Raw genomic sequence first — 17,544 nt, forward strand, 5'->3', positions numbered from 1 at the left:
TTCACATCCATTTGGAACAACCTGAAAGAATGGTGAGCGGCATATGCTAGCAAAATACGAATGGACTCTAGCCTAGCCACAGGAGCAAAGGTCTCCTCAAAGTCCAAACCTGCGACTTGGGCATAACCTTTTGCCACAAGCGAGCCTTGTTCCTTGTCACCACCCCGTGCTCGTCTTGTTTGTTGCGGAACACCCACTTGGTTCCCACAACATTTTGCATGGGACGAGGCACCAGTGTCCAAACTTCATTTCTCTTGAAATTATTGAGCTCCTCTTGCATGGCCAACACCCAGTCCGGATCTAGCAAGGCCTCTTCTACCCTGAAAGGCTCAATAGAAGAGACAAAGGAGTAGTGCTCACAAAAATTAACTAACCTAGAATGAGTAGTTACTCCCTTGCTAATGTCACCCAAAATTTGGTCGACGGGATGATTTCTTTGAATCGTCGGTCGAACTTGGGTTGGAGGTGCCAGTTGTGCTTCTTCCTCCATCACATGATCATCTTGTGCTCCCCCTTGATCACACGCCTTCTCTTGATGAACCTGTTCATCATCTTGAGTTGGGGAATGCACCATTGTTGAGGAAGAGGGTTGATCTTGCTCCACTTATTCCTGTGGTCGCACATCGCCAATCGCCATGGTGCGTATTTAAGAGCACCTAGAGGGGGGGTGAATAGGTGATCCTGTAACACTTCAAAATCTTAAGCCACAAAACTTGATTAATTGTTAGCACAGTAATTTGCCAAGTGGCTAGAGAAGGATCTCAATACAACACAATAACCAAGAGATATCAATCACAGAGATGGCACGGTGGTTATCCCGTGGTTCGGCCAAGACCAACGCTTGCCTACTCCACGTTGTGGCGTCCCAACGGACGAGGGTTGCAATCAACCCCTCTCAAGCGGTCCAAAGACCAACTTGAATACCACGGTGTTGCTTTGCTTTTCTTAATCCCACTTGCGAGGAATCTCCACAGCTTGGAGCCTCTCGCCCTTACACAAGATGTTCACAAAGAATCACAGAGCAAGGGAGGGATTAGCAACTCACACACGACATAAAGATCACAGCGAATACGCACACGCAAAACCCAGACTTGAGCTCAAAAGACTAGCACACTAGAACGAAGCTCAAATCACTAAAATGTCGAACAAGTGCGCAAGAATGAAGTGTGAGTGATCAATGATGCTCAAAGGATGCTTGGTGTTCTCCTCCATGCGCCTAGGGGTCCCTTTTATAGCCCCAAGGCAGCTAGGAGCCGTTGAGCACAAATCTGGAAGGCCATTCTTGCCTTCTGTCATCGGGGGCACCGGACAGTCCGGTGCACACCAGACACTGTCCGGTGCCCGATTTCCTTCCATAAATAGCATAGTCGACCGTTGGCAGACTTAGAGCCGTTGGCGCACCGGACATGTCCGGTGCACACCGGACAGTCCGGTGCCATCTTCTAGCCGTTGGCTCAGCCACGTGTCTCGCGCAGATTGCGCGGCCGACCGTTGGCCCGGCCGACCGTTGGCTCACCGGACAGTCCGGTGCACACCGGACAGTCCGGTGAATTTTAGCCGTACGTCGCCGGTGAATTCCCGAGAGCGGCCACTTCGCTCGAGCCAGCCTGGCGCACCGGACACTGTCTGGTGCTCCCAGACTCAGCAGATTCTTGGCTGCTCGAGCCAAGACATTTCCAATTGGATTTTTCCTGTTTCCAGCACTTAGACACAATACATTAGTCCATAAAACAATGTACTAAGTCTGAGAAACATACCTTTATTCTTGATTTGTACTTTGTCCACCTTTTTACACTTAGACACTTGTGTTGGACACTAAATCACCAAAACACTTAGAAATGGCCCAAGGGCACATTTCCCTTTCAATCTCCCCCTTTTTGGTGATTTATGCCAACACAACATAAAGCAAGTAGAACAAGTACAAAAACAATTCAAATAATAACTCAAAATTGTTTTGATTCAATTTGACATATATGGATCACTCTATGCCACCACTTGGTTTGTTTTTGCAAATCAAACTCAAATTCCTATCTCTAAGTCAAAACCACTTGTAGAGACATAAAGAGAGGTTTTCCAAAGAAATTTGATCAAGGATTTCAAAAACTCCCCCTTTTTCCCATAATCAGCACTTCTCCCCTCAAGAGGCCAACTTTTGACATAAAAGACAATAAAAGAGTTTTGACAAACCAAAAACTCTAATCTACTATTTTCAAAATTTCTCAAGTGGTAGCTGATCCATTTATTGCTTTGGCCTTTATTTTCTCCCCCTTTGGCATCAAGCACCAAAACGGGATCAATCTTGGCCCTTTAACCCCATTGCCTCACCAAAATCTTCAACTAAGAGCGAATAGGCATTAGGAGTATAAAGATGAACTTGGAAGAGTTACTCTTTTCATCGGAGTGCAGTGGAAGTCTTGCATGGTCCAAGTCCACCTTTTTCCCTTTCAATTCTCCTTGGAGACTAAAACAACCAATCTCAAGTACATGGTTAGTCTCAAAGGGTCAAGTTGTAGCACAGCTCCCCCTAAATATGTGCATCACTTGCAAACAGGACTTGTGAGGTCCAGGGAGTGTTTGTACAACTTGAGCACCACAATAAGCAACAAAATGCAGAATGAACATGATCAAAAGCATAAACACATGTATGCTGCATTTCAATCCAAGTTCCGCGAATCTAAGATATTGAGCTCACTACGCAGCCTGCAAAAGGTCTTCTCATCTAGAGGCTTGGTAAAGATATCGGCTAGCTGGTTCTCGGTGCTAACATGAAACACTTCGATATCCCCCTTTTGCTGGTGGTCTCTCAAAAAGTGATGCCGGATGTCAATGTGCTTTGTGCGGCTGTGCTCAACAGGATTTTCCGCTATTCGGATAGCACTCTCATTATCACATAGGAGTGGGACTTTGCTCAGATTGTAGCCAAAGTCCCTGAGGGTTTGCCTCATCCAAAGTAGTTGCGCGCAACACTGTCCTGCGGCAACGTACTCGGCCTCAGCGGTGGATAGGGCAACGGAGGTTTGTTTCTTAGAGTTCCATGACACCAGGGACCTTCCTAAGAATTGGCACGTCCCCAATGTACTCTTCCTATCGACCTTACATCCAGCATAGTCGGAATCTGAGTACCCAATCAAGTCAAAGTTAGACCCCTTTGGATACCAGATCCCGAAGCAAGGCGTAGCGACTAAATATCGAAGAATTCGCTTCACAGCCATTAAGTGACACTCCTTCAGATCGGATTGAAATCTAGCACACATGCATACGCTAAGCATAATACCCGGTCTACTAGCACATAAATAAAGCAAGGAACCTATCATGGACCGGTATGCTTTTTGATCAACGGACTTACCTCCTTTGTTGAGGTCGGTGTGTCCGTCGGTTCCCATCGGCGTCTTTGCGGGCTTGGCGTCCTTCATCCCAAACCTCTTTAGCAAATCTTGTGTGTACTTCGTTTGGGAGATGAAGGTGCCGTCTTTGAGTTGCTTCACTTGGAACCCAAGGAAGTAGGTCAACTCGCCCATCATCGACATCTCGAATTTCTGCGTCATCACCCTGCTAAACTCTTCACAAGACTTTTGGTTAGTAGAACCAAATATTATGTCGTCGACATAAATTTGGCACACAAAAAGATCACCATCGCAAGTCTTAGTAAAAAGAGTTGGATCGGCTTTCCCAACCTTGAAAGCATTAGCAATTAAAAAGTCTCTAAGGCATTCATACCATGCTCTTGGGGCTTGCTTAAGTCCATAGAGCGCCTTAGAGAGCTTACACACGTGGTCGGGGTACCGTTCATCCTCGAAGCCAGGGGGTTGCTCCACGTACACCTCCTCCTTGATCGGCCCGTTGAGGAAAGCGCTCTTCACATCCATTTGGTACAACCTGAAAGAATGGTGAGCGGCATATGCTAGCAAGATGCGAATTGACTCTAGCCTAGCCACAGGAGCAAAAGTCTCCTCAAAGTCCAAACCTGCGACTTGGGCATAACCTTTTGCCACAAGTCGAGCCTTGTTCCTCGTCACCACCCCGTGCTCGTCCTGTTTGTTGCGGAACACCCACTTGGTTCCCACAACATTTTGCTTGGGACGAGGCACCAGTGTCCAAACTTCATTGCGCTTGAAGTTGTTGAGTTCCTCCTGCATGGCCAACACCCAGTCCGGATCTAGCAAGGCCTCTTCTACCCTGAAAGGCTCAATAGAAGAGACAAAAGAGTAATGCTCACAAAAATTAACTAATCTCGAGCGAGTAGTTACTCCCTTGCTAATATCACCCAATATTTGGTCGACGGGATGATCCCTTTGAATCGTCGCTCGAACTTGGGTTAGAGGTGCCTGAGGTGCTTCTTCCTCTTCAACTTGAACATCCTGTGCTCCCCCTTGATCATTCGCCTCTACTTGAGGTACCTGTTCGTCACCTTGGGTTGGGGGATGCACCATAGTTGAGGAAGACCGTTGATCTTGCTCCAAATGTTCTTGAGGCCGTATATCTCCAATCACCATGGTGTGTATTGCGGCCGTTGGAACGTCTTCTTCATCTACATCATCAAGATCAACAACTTGCTCTCTTGGAGAGCCATTAGTCTCATCAAATACAACGTTGCTAGAGACTTCAACCAAACCCGATGATTTGTTGAAGACCCTATACGCCTTTGTATTTGAATCATAACCTAATAAAAACCCTTCTACGGCTTTGGGAGCAAATTTGGAATTCCTACCCTTCTTTACTAGAATGTAGCATTTACTCCCAAAAACACGAAAATACGATACATTAGGTTTGTTACCGGTTAGCAGCTCATATGACGTCTTCTTGAGGAGGCGGTGAAGGTAGACCCTGTTGATGGCGTGGCAAGCCGTGTTCACGGCTTCCGACCAAAAGCACTCTGGGGTCTTGAATTCTCCAAGCATAGTCCTCGCCATATCTATGAGCGTCCTGTTCTTCCTCTCTACCACACCATTTTGCTGAGGTGTGTAGGGAGCGGAGAACTCGTGCTTGATCCCCTCCTCTTCAAGAAACTCCTCCACTTGAAGGTTCTTGAATTCGGACCCGTTGTCGCTCCTTATCTTCTTCACCTTGAGCTCAAACTCATTTTGAGCTCTCCTTAGGAAGCGCTTGAGGGTCCCTTGGGTTTCAGACTTATCCTGCAAAAAGAACACCCAAGTGAAGCGGGAAAAGTCATCAACGATAACTAGACCATACTTACTTCCTCCTATGCTCAGATAGGCGACGGGCCCGAAGAGGTCCATATGTAGCAGCTCCAGGGGTCTTGATGTTGTCATCACATTTTTGGTGTGATGAGAGCCTCCCACCTGTTTCCCTGCTTGACAAGCTGCACAAGGTCTATCTTTTTCGAAATGAACATTGGTTAGACCTATCACGTGTTCTCCCTTTAGAAGCTTGTGGAGGTTCTTCATCCCCACATGTGCTAAGCGGCGATGCCACAACCAGCCCATGCAAGTCTTAGCCATTAAGCATGCATCTAGACCGGCCTCTTCTTTTGCAAAATCAACTAAGTAAAGTTTGCCGTCTAGTACACCCTTAAAAGCTAGTGAACCATCACATCTTCTAAAGACAGACACATCTACATTTGTAAACAAACAGTTATATCCCATATTGCATAATTGACTAACAGATAGCAAATTATATCCAAGACTCTCCACTAGAAACACATTAGATATAGAATGCTCATTGGAGATTGCAATTTTACCTAGCCCTTTTACCTTGCCTTGATTCCCATCACCGAATATAATTGAATCTTGGGAATCTTTGTTTTTGACGTAGGAGGTGAACATCTTCTTCTCCCCCGTCATATGGTTTGTGTATCCGCTGTCAATAATCCAGCTTGAACCCCCGGATGCATAAACCTGTAAGGCAAATTTAGGCTTGGGTCTTAGGTACCCAACTCATGTTGGGTCCTGCAAGGTTAGCACAAATATCCTTAGGGACCCAAATGCAAGTTTTGTCTCCCTTGCATCTTGCCCCTAATTTTCTAGCAACTATCTTCCTATCCTTTCTACAAATAGCAAAAGAAGCATTTAAAGCATGATATATTGTAGAAGGTTCATTTACTTTCCTAGGAACATTAACAACATTTCTCCTAGGCACATTATGAACAACATTTCTCCTACCAACATTTCTATCATGCACATAAGAAGAAGAACTAGAAGTAAACATGGCATGAGGATCAAAGGCATTAGATGCATTACAACTCCTATAAGCATTTCTAGGTTGTCTTCTATCATAGTACATAAAGGCATGGTTCTTTTGCACACTACTAGCCATAGGGGCCTTCCCTTTCTCCTTGGCGGAGATGGGAGCCTTATGGCTTGTCAAGTTCTTGGCTTCCCTCTTGTAGCCAAGTCCATCCTTAATTGAGGGGTGTCTACCAATCGTGTAGGCATCCCTTGCAAATTTTAGCTTGTCAAATTCATTCTTGCTAGTCTTAAGTTGGGCATTAAGACTAGCTAATTCATCATTTAATTTGGAAATTGAAACTAAATGATCACTACAAGCATTAATGTCAAAATCTTTACACCTATTACAAGTTTCAACAATTTCTTCACAAGAATTAGATTTACTAGCTACTTCTAGTTTAGCATTTAAATCAACATTAAAACTTTTTAACTTAGCAATAGTTTCATGACAAGAATATAATTCACTAGAGAGCATTTCATTCCTCTTAATTTCTAGAGCAAGAGATTTCTGAGCTTCTACAAATTTATCATGTTCTTCATACAACAAATCCTCTTGCTTTTCTAAAAGTATATTCCTATCATTCAAGGCATCAATCAATTCATTAATTTTGTCTACCTTGGTTCTATCTAATCCCTTGAATAAGCATGAGTAATCTATCTCATCATCATCACTAGACTCATCCTCACTTGAAGAAGCATAAGTACTAGTATTATGAGTGCTTACTTTCTTCTCCCTTGCCATGAGGCAAGTGTGACGCTCGTTGGGGAAGAGGGATGACTTGTTGAAGGCGGTGGCGGCGAGTCCTTCATTGTCGGAGTCGGACGAAGAGCAGTCCGAATCCCACTCCTTGCCAAGATGAGCCTCGCCCTTTGCCTTCTTATAGTTCTTCTTTTTCTCCCTCTTGTTCCCTTGATCCTGATCACTATCATTGTCGGGACAGTTAGCAATAAAATGACCAAGCTTACCGCATTTGAAGCATGAGCGCTTCCCCTTGGCTTTGGTCTTGCTTGGCTGTCCCTTGCGACCTTTAAGCACCGTCTTGAATCTTTTGATGATGAGAGCCATCTCTTCATCATTAAGTCCGGCCGCCTCAATCTGTGCCACCTTGCTAGGTAGCGCCTCCTTGCTTCGTGTTGCCTTGAGAGCAAGGGGTTGCGGCTCGTTGATCGGACCATTCAAGGCGTCGTCCACGTACCTCGCCTCCTTGATCATCATTCGCCCGCTAACGAATTTCCCAAGAACTTCTTCGGGCGACATCTTGGTGTACCTGGGATTTTCACGTATATTGTTCACCAAATGAGGATCAAGAACGGTAAATGACCTTAGCATTAGGCGGACGACGTCGTGGTCCGTCCATCGCGTGCTCCCGTAGCTCCTTATTTTGTTGATAAGGGTCTTGAGCCGGTTGTATGTTTGTGTCGGCTCCTCGCCCCTTATCATCGCGAACCATCCAAGCTCGCCCTCCACCAACTCCATTTTGGTGAGCAAGGTGACGTCGTTTCCCTCATGAGAGATCTTGAGGGTGTCCCAGATCTACTTGGCATTATCCAAGCCGCTCACCTTGTGATACTCGTCCCTGCACAAAGAGGCTAGCAACACAGTAGTAGCTTGTGCATTTTTATGAATCTGTTCATTAATAAACACAGGGCTATCCGAGCTATCAAATTTCATTCCACTTTCCACAATCTCCCAAATGCTTGGATGGAGAGAAAACAGGTGAGTACGCATTTTGTGGCTCCAAAATCTGTAATCCTCTCCATCAAAGTGAGGGGGCTTGCCAAGTGGAATGGGGAGCAATTGAGCATTTGAACTATGCGGGATGCGCGAATAATCGAAAGAAAAGTTTGAGTTAACCGTCTTTCGTCTATCGTGGTCGTCGTCGTCCTTTTGGGAGGAGGAAGATTCGTCGCTGTCGTAGTAGACAATTTCCTTGATGTGCCTTGTCTTCTTCTTCCTCCCGTCTTTTCTTTTGTGGCCCGAGCCTAAGTCGGTGGGCCTGTCATCATTGGGCTCGTTGACGAAGGTCTCCTTCTCCTTGTCGTTGATCACCATCCCCTTGCCCTTAGGATCCATCTCTTCGGGCGGTTAGTCCCTTTCTTGAAGAGGACGGCTCCGATACCAATTTAGAGCACCTAGAGGGGGGTGAATAGGTGATCCTGTAACACTTCAAAATCTTAAGCCACAAAACTTGATTAATTGTTAGCACAGTAATTTGCCAAGTGGCTAGAGAAGGATCTCAACACAACACAATAACCAAGAGATATCAATCACAGAGATGGCACGGTGGTTATCCCGTGGTTCGGCCAAGACCAACGCTTGCCTACTCCACGTTGTGGCGTCCCAACGGACGAGGGTTGCAATCAACCCCTCTCAAGCGGTCCAAAGACCAACTTGAATACCACGGTGTTGCTTTGCTTTTCTTAATCCCACTTGCGAGGAATCTCCACAGCTTGGAGCCTCTCGCCCTTACACAAGATGTTCACAAAGAATCACAGAGCAAGGGAGGGATTAGCAACTCACACACGACACAAAGATCACAGCGAATACGCACACGCAAAACCCAGACTTGAGCTCAAAAGACTAGCACACTAGAACGAAGCTCAAATCACTAAAATGTCGAACAAGTGCGCAAGAATGAAGTGTGAGTGATCAATGATGCTCAAAGGATGCTTGGTGTGCTCCTCCATGCGCCTAGGGGTCCCTTTTATAGCCCCAAGGCAGCTAGGAGCCGTTGAGCACAAATCTGGAAGGCCATTCTTGTCTTCTGTCATCGGGGGCACCGGACAGTCCGGTGCACACCGGACACTGTCCGGTGCCTGATTTCCTTCCTTAAATAGCGAAGTCGACCGTTGGCAGACTTGGAGCCGTTGGCGCACCGGACATGTCCGGTGCACACCGGACAGTCCGGTGCCATCTTCTAGCCGTTGGCTCAGCCACGTGTCTCGCGCAGATTGCGCGGCCGACCGTTGGCCCGGCCGACCGTTGTTTTGTGGACTAATTTTAGCCGTACGTCGCCGGTGAATTCCCGAGAGCGGCCACTTCGCTCGAGCCAGCCTGGCGCACCGGACACTGTCCGGTGCACCACCGGACAGTCTGGTGCTCCCAGACTCAGCAGATTCTTGGCTGCTCGAGCCAAGAGATTTCCAATTGGATTTTTCCTGTTTCCAGCACTTAGACACAATACATTAGTCCACAAAACAATGTACTAAGTCTGAGAAACATACCTTTATCCTTGATTTGTACTTTGTCCACCTCTCTTACACTTAGGCACTTGTGTTGATCACTAAATCACCAACACACTTAGAAATGGCCCAAGGACACATTTCCCTTTCACCTCCAGCATCGCCTTGCCTCTGAAGTTGGCGCCGATCAGCAGAGTCGTGAGGCTCGGAGCGCTCTTGAGGACCTAGAGCGCGTTCGTGACGTTCGTGAACGAGTTGTTTGTCAAGGACAGGAACCTGAGCGACTTGAGCCTGTCGATCCTCTCTGGGACTGTGCCGGTGAAGTTGTTGTCCATGAAATCTAGAACTTTTAGCCTATGCAAGGAGGAGAAGTCGACGCTGTTCAGGTCTCCATGGAAACCGTTGCTCCGGAGAATGACGGTTCTGAGACTCGAGCACCTGCTCAGACCCGGTGGCAGCTCGCCGGACACGCTTCACCACACAAGCGGCTCCTCTTCACAATCGCCGTCACTGGAATAGCAGTTATGATCGGCTCCATACTGTTCCAAAGGGACGAGGGTTTCTAGCTCCAGTAGCCATGGACTCGCTCTGTCAAGTTGCTTCTTGATCGGGAGAGTCATGCAGTCATGCCACAGGAAGGTGGTATTAATGTATAATAACTCTTCGAATCAATTGCAACAACTAGAGTCTGTTAGGGAGTATAGCCCAGACATGCATTCGTCAAAAGGCAAAGTTATGTTCTGCCCCTGGCAGTTCTGAGACTTGTGTTTGCTTTGACACTGCACTTGAATTTGTTCATCTGTAAGTCAGAGACGAGTTATACAATCGTCCAGTGCCATATCTAGAATTGCGACATGGTGCAACAGTTGTTAATACTTTGGCTTATATCCTGTAATGATACTTTGTTGTTGGAATGAGTATAGCGTATCAATTTGTGGGGAACTGGATCGTCTCCGAACGCTGTATCGGTGTTGTCAGCTACGGAGTACATCATGTAGGTTGAAGCGCTCGGTTTGGTTTGACTGCTATGAACTGCATGAGACACTCATCAAATCAATCTACCTCTGCCGTACAAGGCTTTGGCTTGGATTTAAGATTGGTGTAAGCACATACCATACAAGAGGTTCGCAGAAGCGATTATCATCGCCTCAAAGAAATATAAGATTGCCTATAGCAAGAAACGTACTGGATGGACAGATGATATTTTTAAGTGGCAACATACAATTCAACCTGGTGTTCCAATTAACTTAAAAGAGTATTTTCTCCGTACCATCTTCTTAGCAATTTCAATTTTTTCTATGATTTCTATTGTATATAACTTAGTTGGCAAAATATTATTCTATAGGCTTAACACCAACTACCTTATCCTACAAGCTATGGCCATATGGGGCAATGATAGTCGAATGAAATTTGTTATGGTGAGTGGAGTACGTTCCTTTCATATTCAAACTTACATTCCAGTTACATAATAAAAAATTGATGTTTTGTTCTCTTATACGTCTTATGTGTATGATGCAAAGATTCTTCGGAGGAACTTTATTATCGAACTGTTAAGTTACGAGGAAAATTCGTGCAGATATGCCATCCCGGCAAATATACAACAGAGAGTTAACAATATTGTTAAAAAAGATTAGATTAGTGTACAAGGTGTCAACATATTTACTTATGATTAAGCATTATATATTTACTCTTTATAAATTATTTGTGTGATTCCATTTGAATCTATTTGGGTAGACATATTTATATCGTTCTGTATCTATATTTAATAATCACATATTTTGTCGTCACTATTGTACTCACGCCGCTCGTCACCAGGGCCCTAAGTCCATTGGAAGATCGCAATTTGTGTTCCGTGGCATCGCACGGGCACGTTCCTAGTATAAAAATAAGAGGCGCTCATCCATCCTCTCTATATATAGAGACTCTCCCCTCTCCATTTTTATTTTAAATGATATATTAAGCAAAATTAAAATATGTACGTATGTAAAAAAAAAATAGAACAAAGTATGTCTTTAATATGTAAAAAATAGAACAAAGTATGTCTTTAATATGGATATTTAACATATAGAGAAGAAAATATAGAGAATGCTGTTGGAGAGGAATAAGATATGGAGAAGTGATTTTTTAGAGAAGACTGTAAAAGAGAAAGAGACTATGGTCGGCTAGGTGCTAAACTTTGAGGAGCAGCAGCTAGCCTGCCTTCTTCAAAGGCACTAGCGTACTGCTAGGCTAGGCCATACTTGTTGCTCCCTCCGCTCAAGTTTCACAGATGATCAAAGGCCGAACAGCGTCGCCATTTACAAATCTTTAACTCAGTTATGAACAGCAGAAAAACAGCCAAAGCGATAAACATCCAGCGGTGCTTACAGTGGAACCAGCAATTCATGGCTAAGAACGACATTGTTGACAACATCAATACAACATAAAATCCCATCACCTCCGCAGGGAAGAGGATTAGCTACGGGACTACTCCAAATCTAGGAAATAGTACTGACAATGGGCAGGTATGGTGAAGGCGAAAACACTGGCCCAGGTACGGTAAATCCTTTTGATAGTTACCACATATCTGCAACTTCGTGATATAGATGAAACATGTAGGGGGGCTGATGTTTTGTTCGCTCAGATACGCTCAGTTTGGACCTCCCTGTAATATCTATGGCACCGAGGAAGTTGCAGAGTCCACTTGTCTTCTATGTGGAGATCCAGATATATGAATCTATTTGGACGATGAGGAAGATGGCAGTTCCTTAAAGGGGGCAAAGAGAATTGATGAGTTGTGCCCACCGAAGCCGAATGAGTTGGATAACGCCACCTTCACCTCACATCTCTCCTTCTGTGATCCTACCAAGATGCCCACATCCTGCATCAAGACCAACATTAAAAATTTAAAACACCATTCAACATATAGATTTTGCTCTTTCATTCATATCTAGCTTATTTAGTAGAAGTAGAAAGAAGATTTGTTTTTTCCCGAACACACAGGAGAATTACGCATCATTATATTAAAAAGAAAGAAAAAGGAGTCTAGACGACTCTTACAACTCCTTGCGGGGCAAAACACCACGAGAATACTCGCCACACAGACTACACAAGCCAAGGAGCTTACCACAGTGTCCTCAGGATTTTCTAAATTCAAATTTGGATGGACCCAACCAGTTCTTATAGCCTGCAATGAACAAAGAAGAATATTCCCATGAGGAGCCGGTTTCACATTGAAACAGATAGCAAAACACATGCTCTGGTATGATTTCAATTCATGCTGACTGAAGCCAAAACGCCCAAAACAGTGAGAGTTGTGGTAAATGTAACAAAGAATGAGATAGTTCATGGCTGCATGAAAATGAAACCCAAATGCCAATGTTCATTGCAAAAGGATAACTGTCTGCAATATCATATTGACTACAGTTGTCTAGGATAATTGGAGTTTTTCCTTTGCAAGGATAATTAGAGTTATGTCCAAACGAAAAGTGATAATTAATCTTCCAGTAAACTGCGCGATGCAAAATCTGCTGCTTGAAGATGAATAAATGAATGAAAGAAAAAGATATATGTATCCGTAAATAATTTCAGCCAGACGACCACAATATAATCTAGAAAAATGTCAGATGTAGCTAAATTTCATTTTAGAATAACTTAGCTTCAGTGCCACTATGTTCAACAAATATTTCAGTGAGACGTTGAAGGGTAATACTGTGTGATGTGGTTATTTTTCAAAATAAAAGTAATAGGTTATGTGCTGAATTTTTCAGTTACAGAGTCCATGTCTTCCAATAAATTACTAATTGCACTGGAAATTCACTATAATGAACATGCAGAAAGATACAATGAACATACAGAATTCAATGCCATAAATGCATAGTTCATATTCAATGAAGTAAATTTTGTATTATTAATAGAATAATTCCAAGAATCCAAGTAAATATGTTCCCTGTAAGGGTACTAAGAATTCCTTACTTGTATAGAAGCAACTGCTTCTATTCCACCAGCTGCTCCTATAAGATGCCCAGTCATTGATTTGGTCGAGTTCACCCTCAGCTTCGTAACAGAAAAAAGGGATTTAGATGGTTCACAATATGATGGTTTTCACTTTTCAATATAAATTTGCTGTACAATTGCTTGCATCACGTGGCATACTTGAGGGTTCTGGCGAAAACAGCGCACAATAGCCTCATACTCCTTCAGGTCACCTGCTTGTGTAGAAGTTGCATGGGCATTCACGTAGTTGATTTCTTCCCTTGCTACCCCTGCATCAGCTAGTGCCTTTTCTATGCAGAGAGTAATCCCTCTTCCTGATATTTAATTAGTGAAAAAGGCTACATCAGAAGGTCTCATTAGATTTAGGTAGGAAAAGAACAGGAAAGGGCATGGCAGAGTAAAGATATACACTTCACCTTCAGGATGTGGCTCAGTCATGTGGTAAGCATCACATGTGAAGCTTCCACCAAGAAATTCAGCATATATTGTTGCACCTCTTTCCTGGAGAAGGTGCACAGATATCAGGAGGCAGTAATGTTTAAACATAATCATAAGCCATTGAACTGGACACAAGCAGCTGAAAGATCTATAAAGAGGGGCAACTGAAATTGCATGTTTAAAACCTTGGCGTGCTCAAGTTCTTCCAATACGAGGACACCAGCCCCTTCCCCCATAACAAAACCATCACGGCCCTGTAACATAAAAGATAAAAATCAAATATCTCACTCTAGCACAACAAATGGACCAAGCTGGTAAGTTAATTAAACCAACAAGGCGCTGATGTGCTTGTACTAGATTATGTTAATTACTTATCTAGCAAAATGTTGTCATAACAGGGGTTGCACAATAAAAGATACTAACCATGTCCCAAGGTCGAGAAGCTTTCGTTGGGTCACTGTTCCTCTGTGAAAGTGCTCTGCAGGCCACAAAACCTCCCAATCCTGCATGTCATGGTCAAAACACTTGAAAATGCAAAGACCAAGACAAACTGAGGAAAACTGGAGGCAGAAGAGAGGAATTGGGGCCACAAACCGATTGGGATAAGAGGTGCATCAGAACCACCGCAGAGCATAACGTCCTGAAAGATTATAAATAAGGGTTGCAAATGAAACTTTACTTTTCAAAGAGAATATGGAAGGTTGAAGTTACTTACAGCTTCGCCTCTTCTGATGTGGTTTGCTGCGTTAAGGATACAGAAGTTACTGGTAGCACAGGCTGTGGAAATAGAATAATTTGGTCCCATCCATCCCTGTAAGTCACAGAAAGTATTGAGTTGTGGTAATCACTGTTATCCAAACAGAATTATATAAAAAAGAATCGGATCATGTCATACCAGATCCATTGCAAGGATTGCAGAGCCCATATTGGTAGTTGCAAAAGGAACACAAAATGGGTTCATTTTCTTGTAAGAGACCCTCAGTGCTTCAATTGCATCATTAAAAACCTGCTTGACAGTCCATCATAACTTGTATCAGGACACGGGAAACATGTTCCATGGATTGTTGGAACGGCTAAGTATTAGTATACTCTGAGAATACAGACCTTCATGCCGCCCATTGCAGAACCAATGAGGACCCCGCACCTGGTTTTGTCCAACTCGTTCCTCAGTTCTTCAGTGAGTCCACCATTTTCTAATGCTTTCTTTCCAGCAGTTATCAGATATAGCATAAACTTGTCCATCCGCTTTGCAAGTTTAGGTACAACCCAACCATCAGTGGAAAAGGATTTTATCTCTCCTGCAATTCTCTGTATTAAAGTGCAAATATCAGTCACTACATGGTAACATTTGACCAAATTGCAAAACCAGCCCAAACACCACTCCCGGAAAGATTGAAGGAAACCATGTGCTTTATATTACCGTGGGGAAGTTGGAACAGTCAAACCTCTCTATCTCACTTATTCCGCTAACACCATCAAGAAGATTGTTGTAAAAGACGTCGGGATCATGGCCCAATGGTGTCACTACACCCATGCCAGTGACAACCACCCTCCTTTGTTTGATATCGGGTTTCTTCTTTTCAATGACACTTCTTTCAGCTTGTAAGGCAACAGCCATAGCCATTCCTGCAAACCACAACCAATTTGTTGGGACCCTTGTCAGTTTGAGTGGCAAACAAAATGCAGCCAGAAGAGGGTGAACAAACATGCACACTGACAAAACTAAATAAATTGTTTGCTTGATGCAGGATGCGCCATGACAAATGTGACCTCAAACTCTTGATTTGTTTTGAGTGTTTTGGAGTCTTCCAAAACCACCCTCAATATTTTATTTTAGGAATGAGAAAAAAAAACCATTCTATCTAGATTCTCAAGTCAAACTGAATGAAAGAAAATGATGTTGAAGACACCAGTCCAGCAGCAGACACAAGCGAATGCATCCCAAGCAGAAGCAGGTGAACCTAAAACCCACGAAAACAACTACTAGTCACTACAAAAGATCCTCAGCACAATCCAGGGAATAGTCCTCCTCCTGCAGACGCAATACGCATCGCAGACGCAGAATATTACGGCCGAAAACAGGATAAAAAATGGCACATTCACCCCGGGCGATACTACCGATGCTGGGAAACTACACTAGGATTCGCACGTATGGGCATGCAAGGATCCAACAAAGCGAACAAAGGACATGAGACAACCAAATGTTGAGCGTATCTCGTCTCACCAGAGCGCGCCAAGCCGCGACGCCGCGCGCCGAGGCGGCGGCGCAGGCCGAGCATGACGCCGCCCCCAGCGCCGCTTCCGCCGGGGCAGCAATGCTTCTGCTTGTACTCTTCTGCGTCGCAAGCCGCAGACAAGCACGCGGCGACGAGCCACGTGCAGAGTGGGCCTGCCACGGCCGCCATTGCCCGTCCCCTCAGTTGTACGGGCGCCTCCTACCGCTCACCGCCTGATGGATCTCTTCCACCCTACGGAGCTGCACAAGGGACTCGGATTTCGCGGAGTGGGCACCGGGGCGCGCCCCTGTCGAAGAACGGCGGAGGCCAAGGACCTGAGAGCAGGACGAGATGCGGGGGCGGCCGTGCGATGGCTCGGTGCCGAAGAAACGAACTTGGAGCGGGAATGGAGTACGAGAGGAGGAGGTGCGTCGATCTCAGGAGGAAAGGAGGCGGCTTGCGCGCATCGAAGGGGTGTGGGCGGCTGCCGCCATTGGCAGTGCCAAGTGCTCGACGGGAGGAGTGGAGGGACGGGGACGACTGGAGGAGGTTGAGGAGTTTAATATAGGAGGAGGAGAAAATTGGGAGATTTTTGGTGGATTTTTAAATAAATATATATTTTCTTGTGGATCCTTTTCCACTGCTTCTCTCACCATTTTTGTCCTTTTTGAAACCTATTGTTCTTATACCTAAGATGGGCCCCATTTGCTTTGGATTTAAGGTGTATAGAATCGGAGAGACTAATTACTCAACTCATGCCAGTGGGGATGGGCTTATAAAACAGAATGATATGGTTTTAGGGGGCTTGAGGGTTTGTTTGCTCTTGACTAAATTTTTTATTTTAGTGTTTTTGGTTTGGGTTTGGTTGGTGAGACTAGAGAGAGAAAGTAGAATTGTGGACGTGCATGTGTATGAGAGAGATGGAACCTCCTTTGTTTTTTAAGTAATCATATTAGAGGGTGTGTGACTTGAGGCCCGCTTTTTTATATTCTATGTATAGTCTTAAAGTTTACTAAATTTTAGAGATCTCCATCAGGAGCTCCGGGGTTTAATTTTGAAATATAGAACTTTAACAGCAGAAACATGCTCCAACAGAGACCTTATTTTTAAAAAAAATATCAAATAACTATAAGGCGGAGCCTATCCTCATTTCGTATACTATTTCTAACAATTTATTTCCTAAATAAAATGATCTATTTCCTAATAATATGATATAGGGCTCAACTATTAGAGTTGCAAACTTTTTATGTTATTAAACATTTTAAATGAGATCCTATTTTAATTTTGATGACTCGAATATAGGAGTTCTTGTTGGAGATGCTCGTCTTTTAGCTCTCAAAGTTCTAAATAGAAAATCTAGAGCCTTGTCTAGTTTTATATCAGGTAATTGAATTAAAATGATCTAAAATTTTAGTCATTGAGAATCATAATAGTCAATAGTAACTTTAAGATCTTAGAATCTAGGAACCTGTTTGTTTTATATAATACAATTTTGGTCTTTTTTTATCCTCCTTGCTTATTATTTGCCAGTGGCTAATAATTAGCTA

At 44.1% G+C, this 17,544-nt stretch overlaps 1 protein-coding gene across 1 annotated transcript; it reads right to left on the reverse strand.

Moving 5' to 3' along the window:
- Positions 1-11,696: 11,696 nt before the first annotated feature.
- Positions 11,697-16,513, reverse strand: LOC100193451 (uncharacterized). The gene is made up of 13 exons (NM_001138569.1): positions 16,006-16,513; positions 15,202-15,407; positions 14,886-15,089; positions 14,677-14,787; positions 14,497-14,592; positions 14,376-14,421; positions 14,205-14,284; positions 13,967-14,035; positions 13,760-13,844; positions 13,503-13,657; positions 13,323-13,403; positions 12,475-12,534; positions 11,697-12,228 (listed from the first exon to the last, which is right to left on the reverse strand). The coding sequence occupies exons 1-13, from the start codon at positions 16,184-16,186 to the stop codon at positions 12,085-12,087; spliced, it is 1,518 nt and encodes a 505-aa protein (NP_001132041.1). The 5' UTR covers positions 16,187-16,513; the 3' UTR covers positions 11,697-12,084.
- Positions 16,514-17,544: the final 1,031 nt, after the last annotated feature.

Source organism: Zea mays, chromosome 2 (assembly GCF_902167145.1).
Source record: "Zea mays cultivar B73 chromosome 2, Zm-B73-REFERENCE-NAM-5.0, whole genome shotgun sequence".
In the NCBI taxonomy this organism is placed as follows: domain Eukaryota; kingdom Viridiplantae; phylum Streptophyta; class Magnoliopsida; order Poales; family Poaceae; genus Zea; species Zea mays.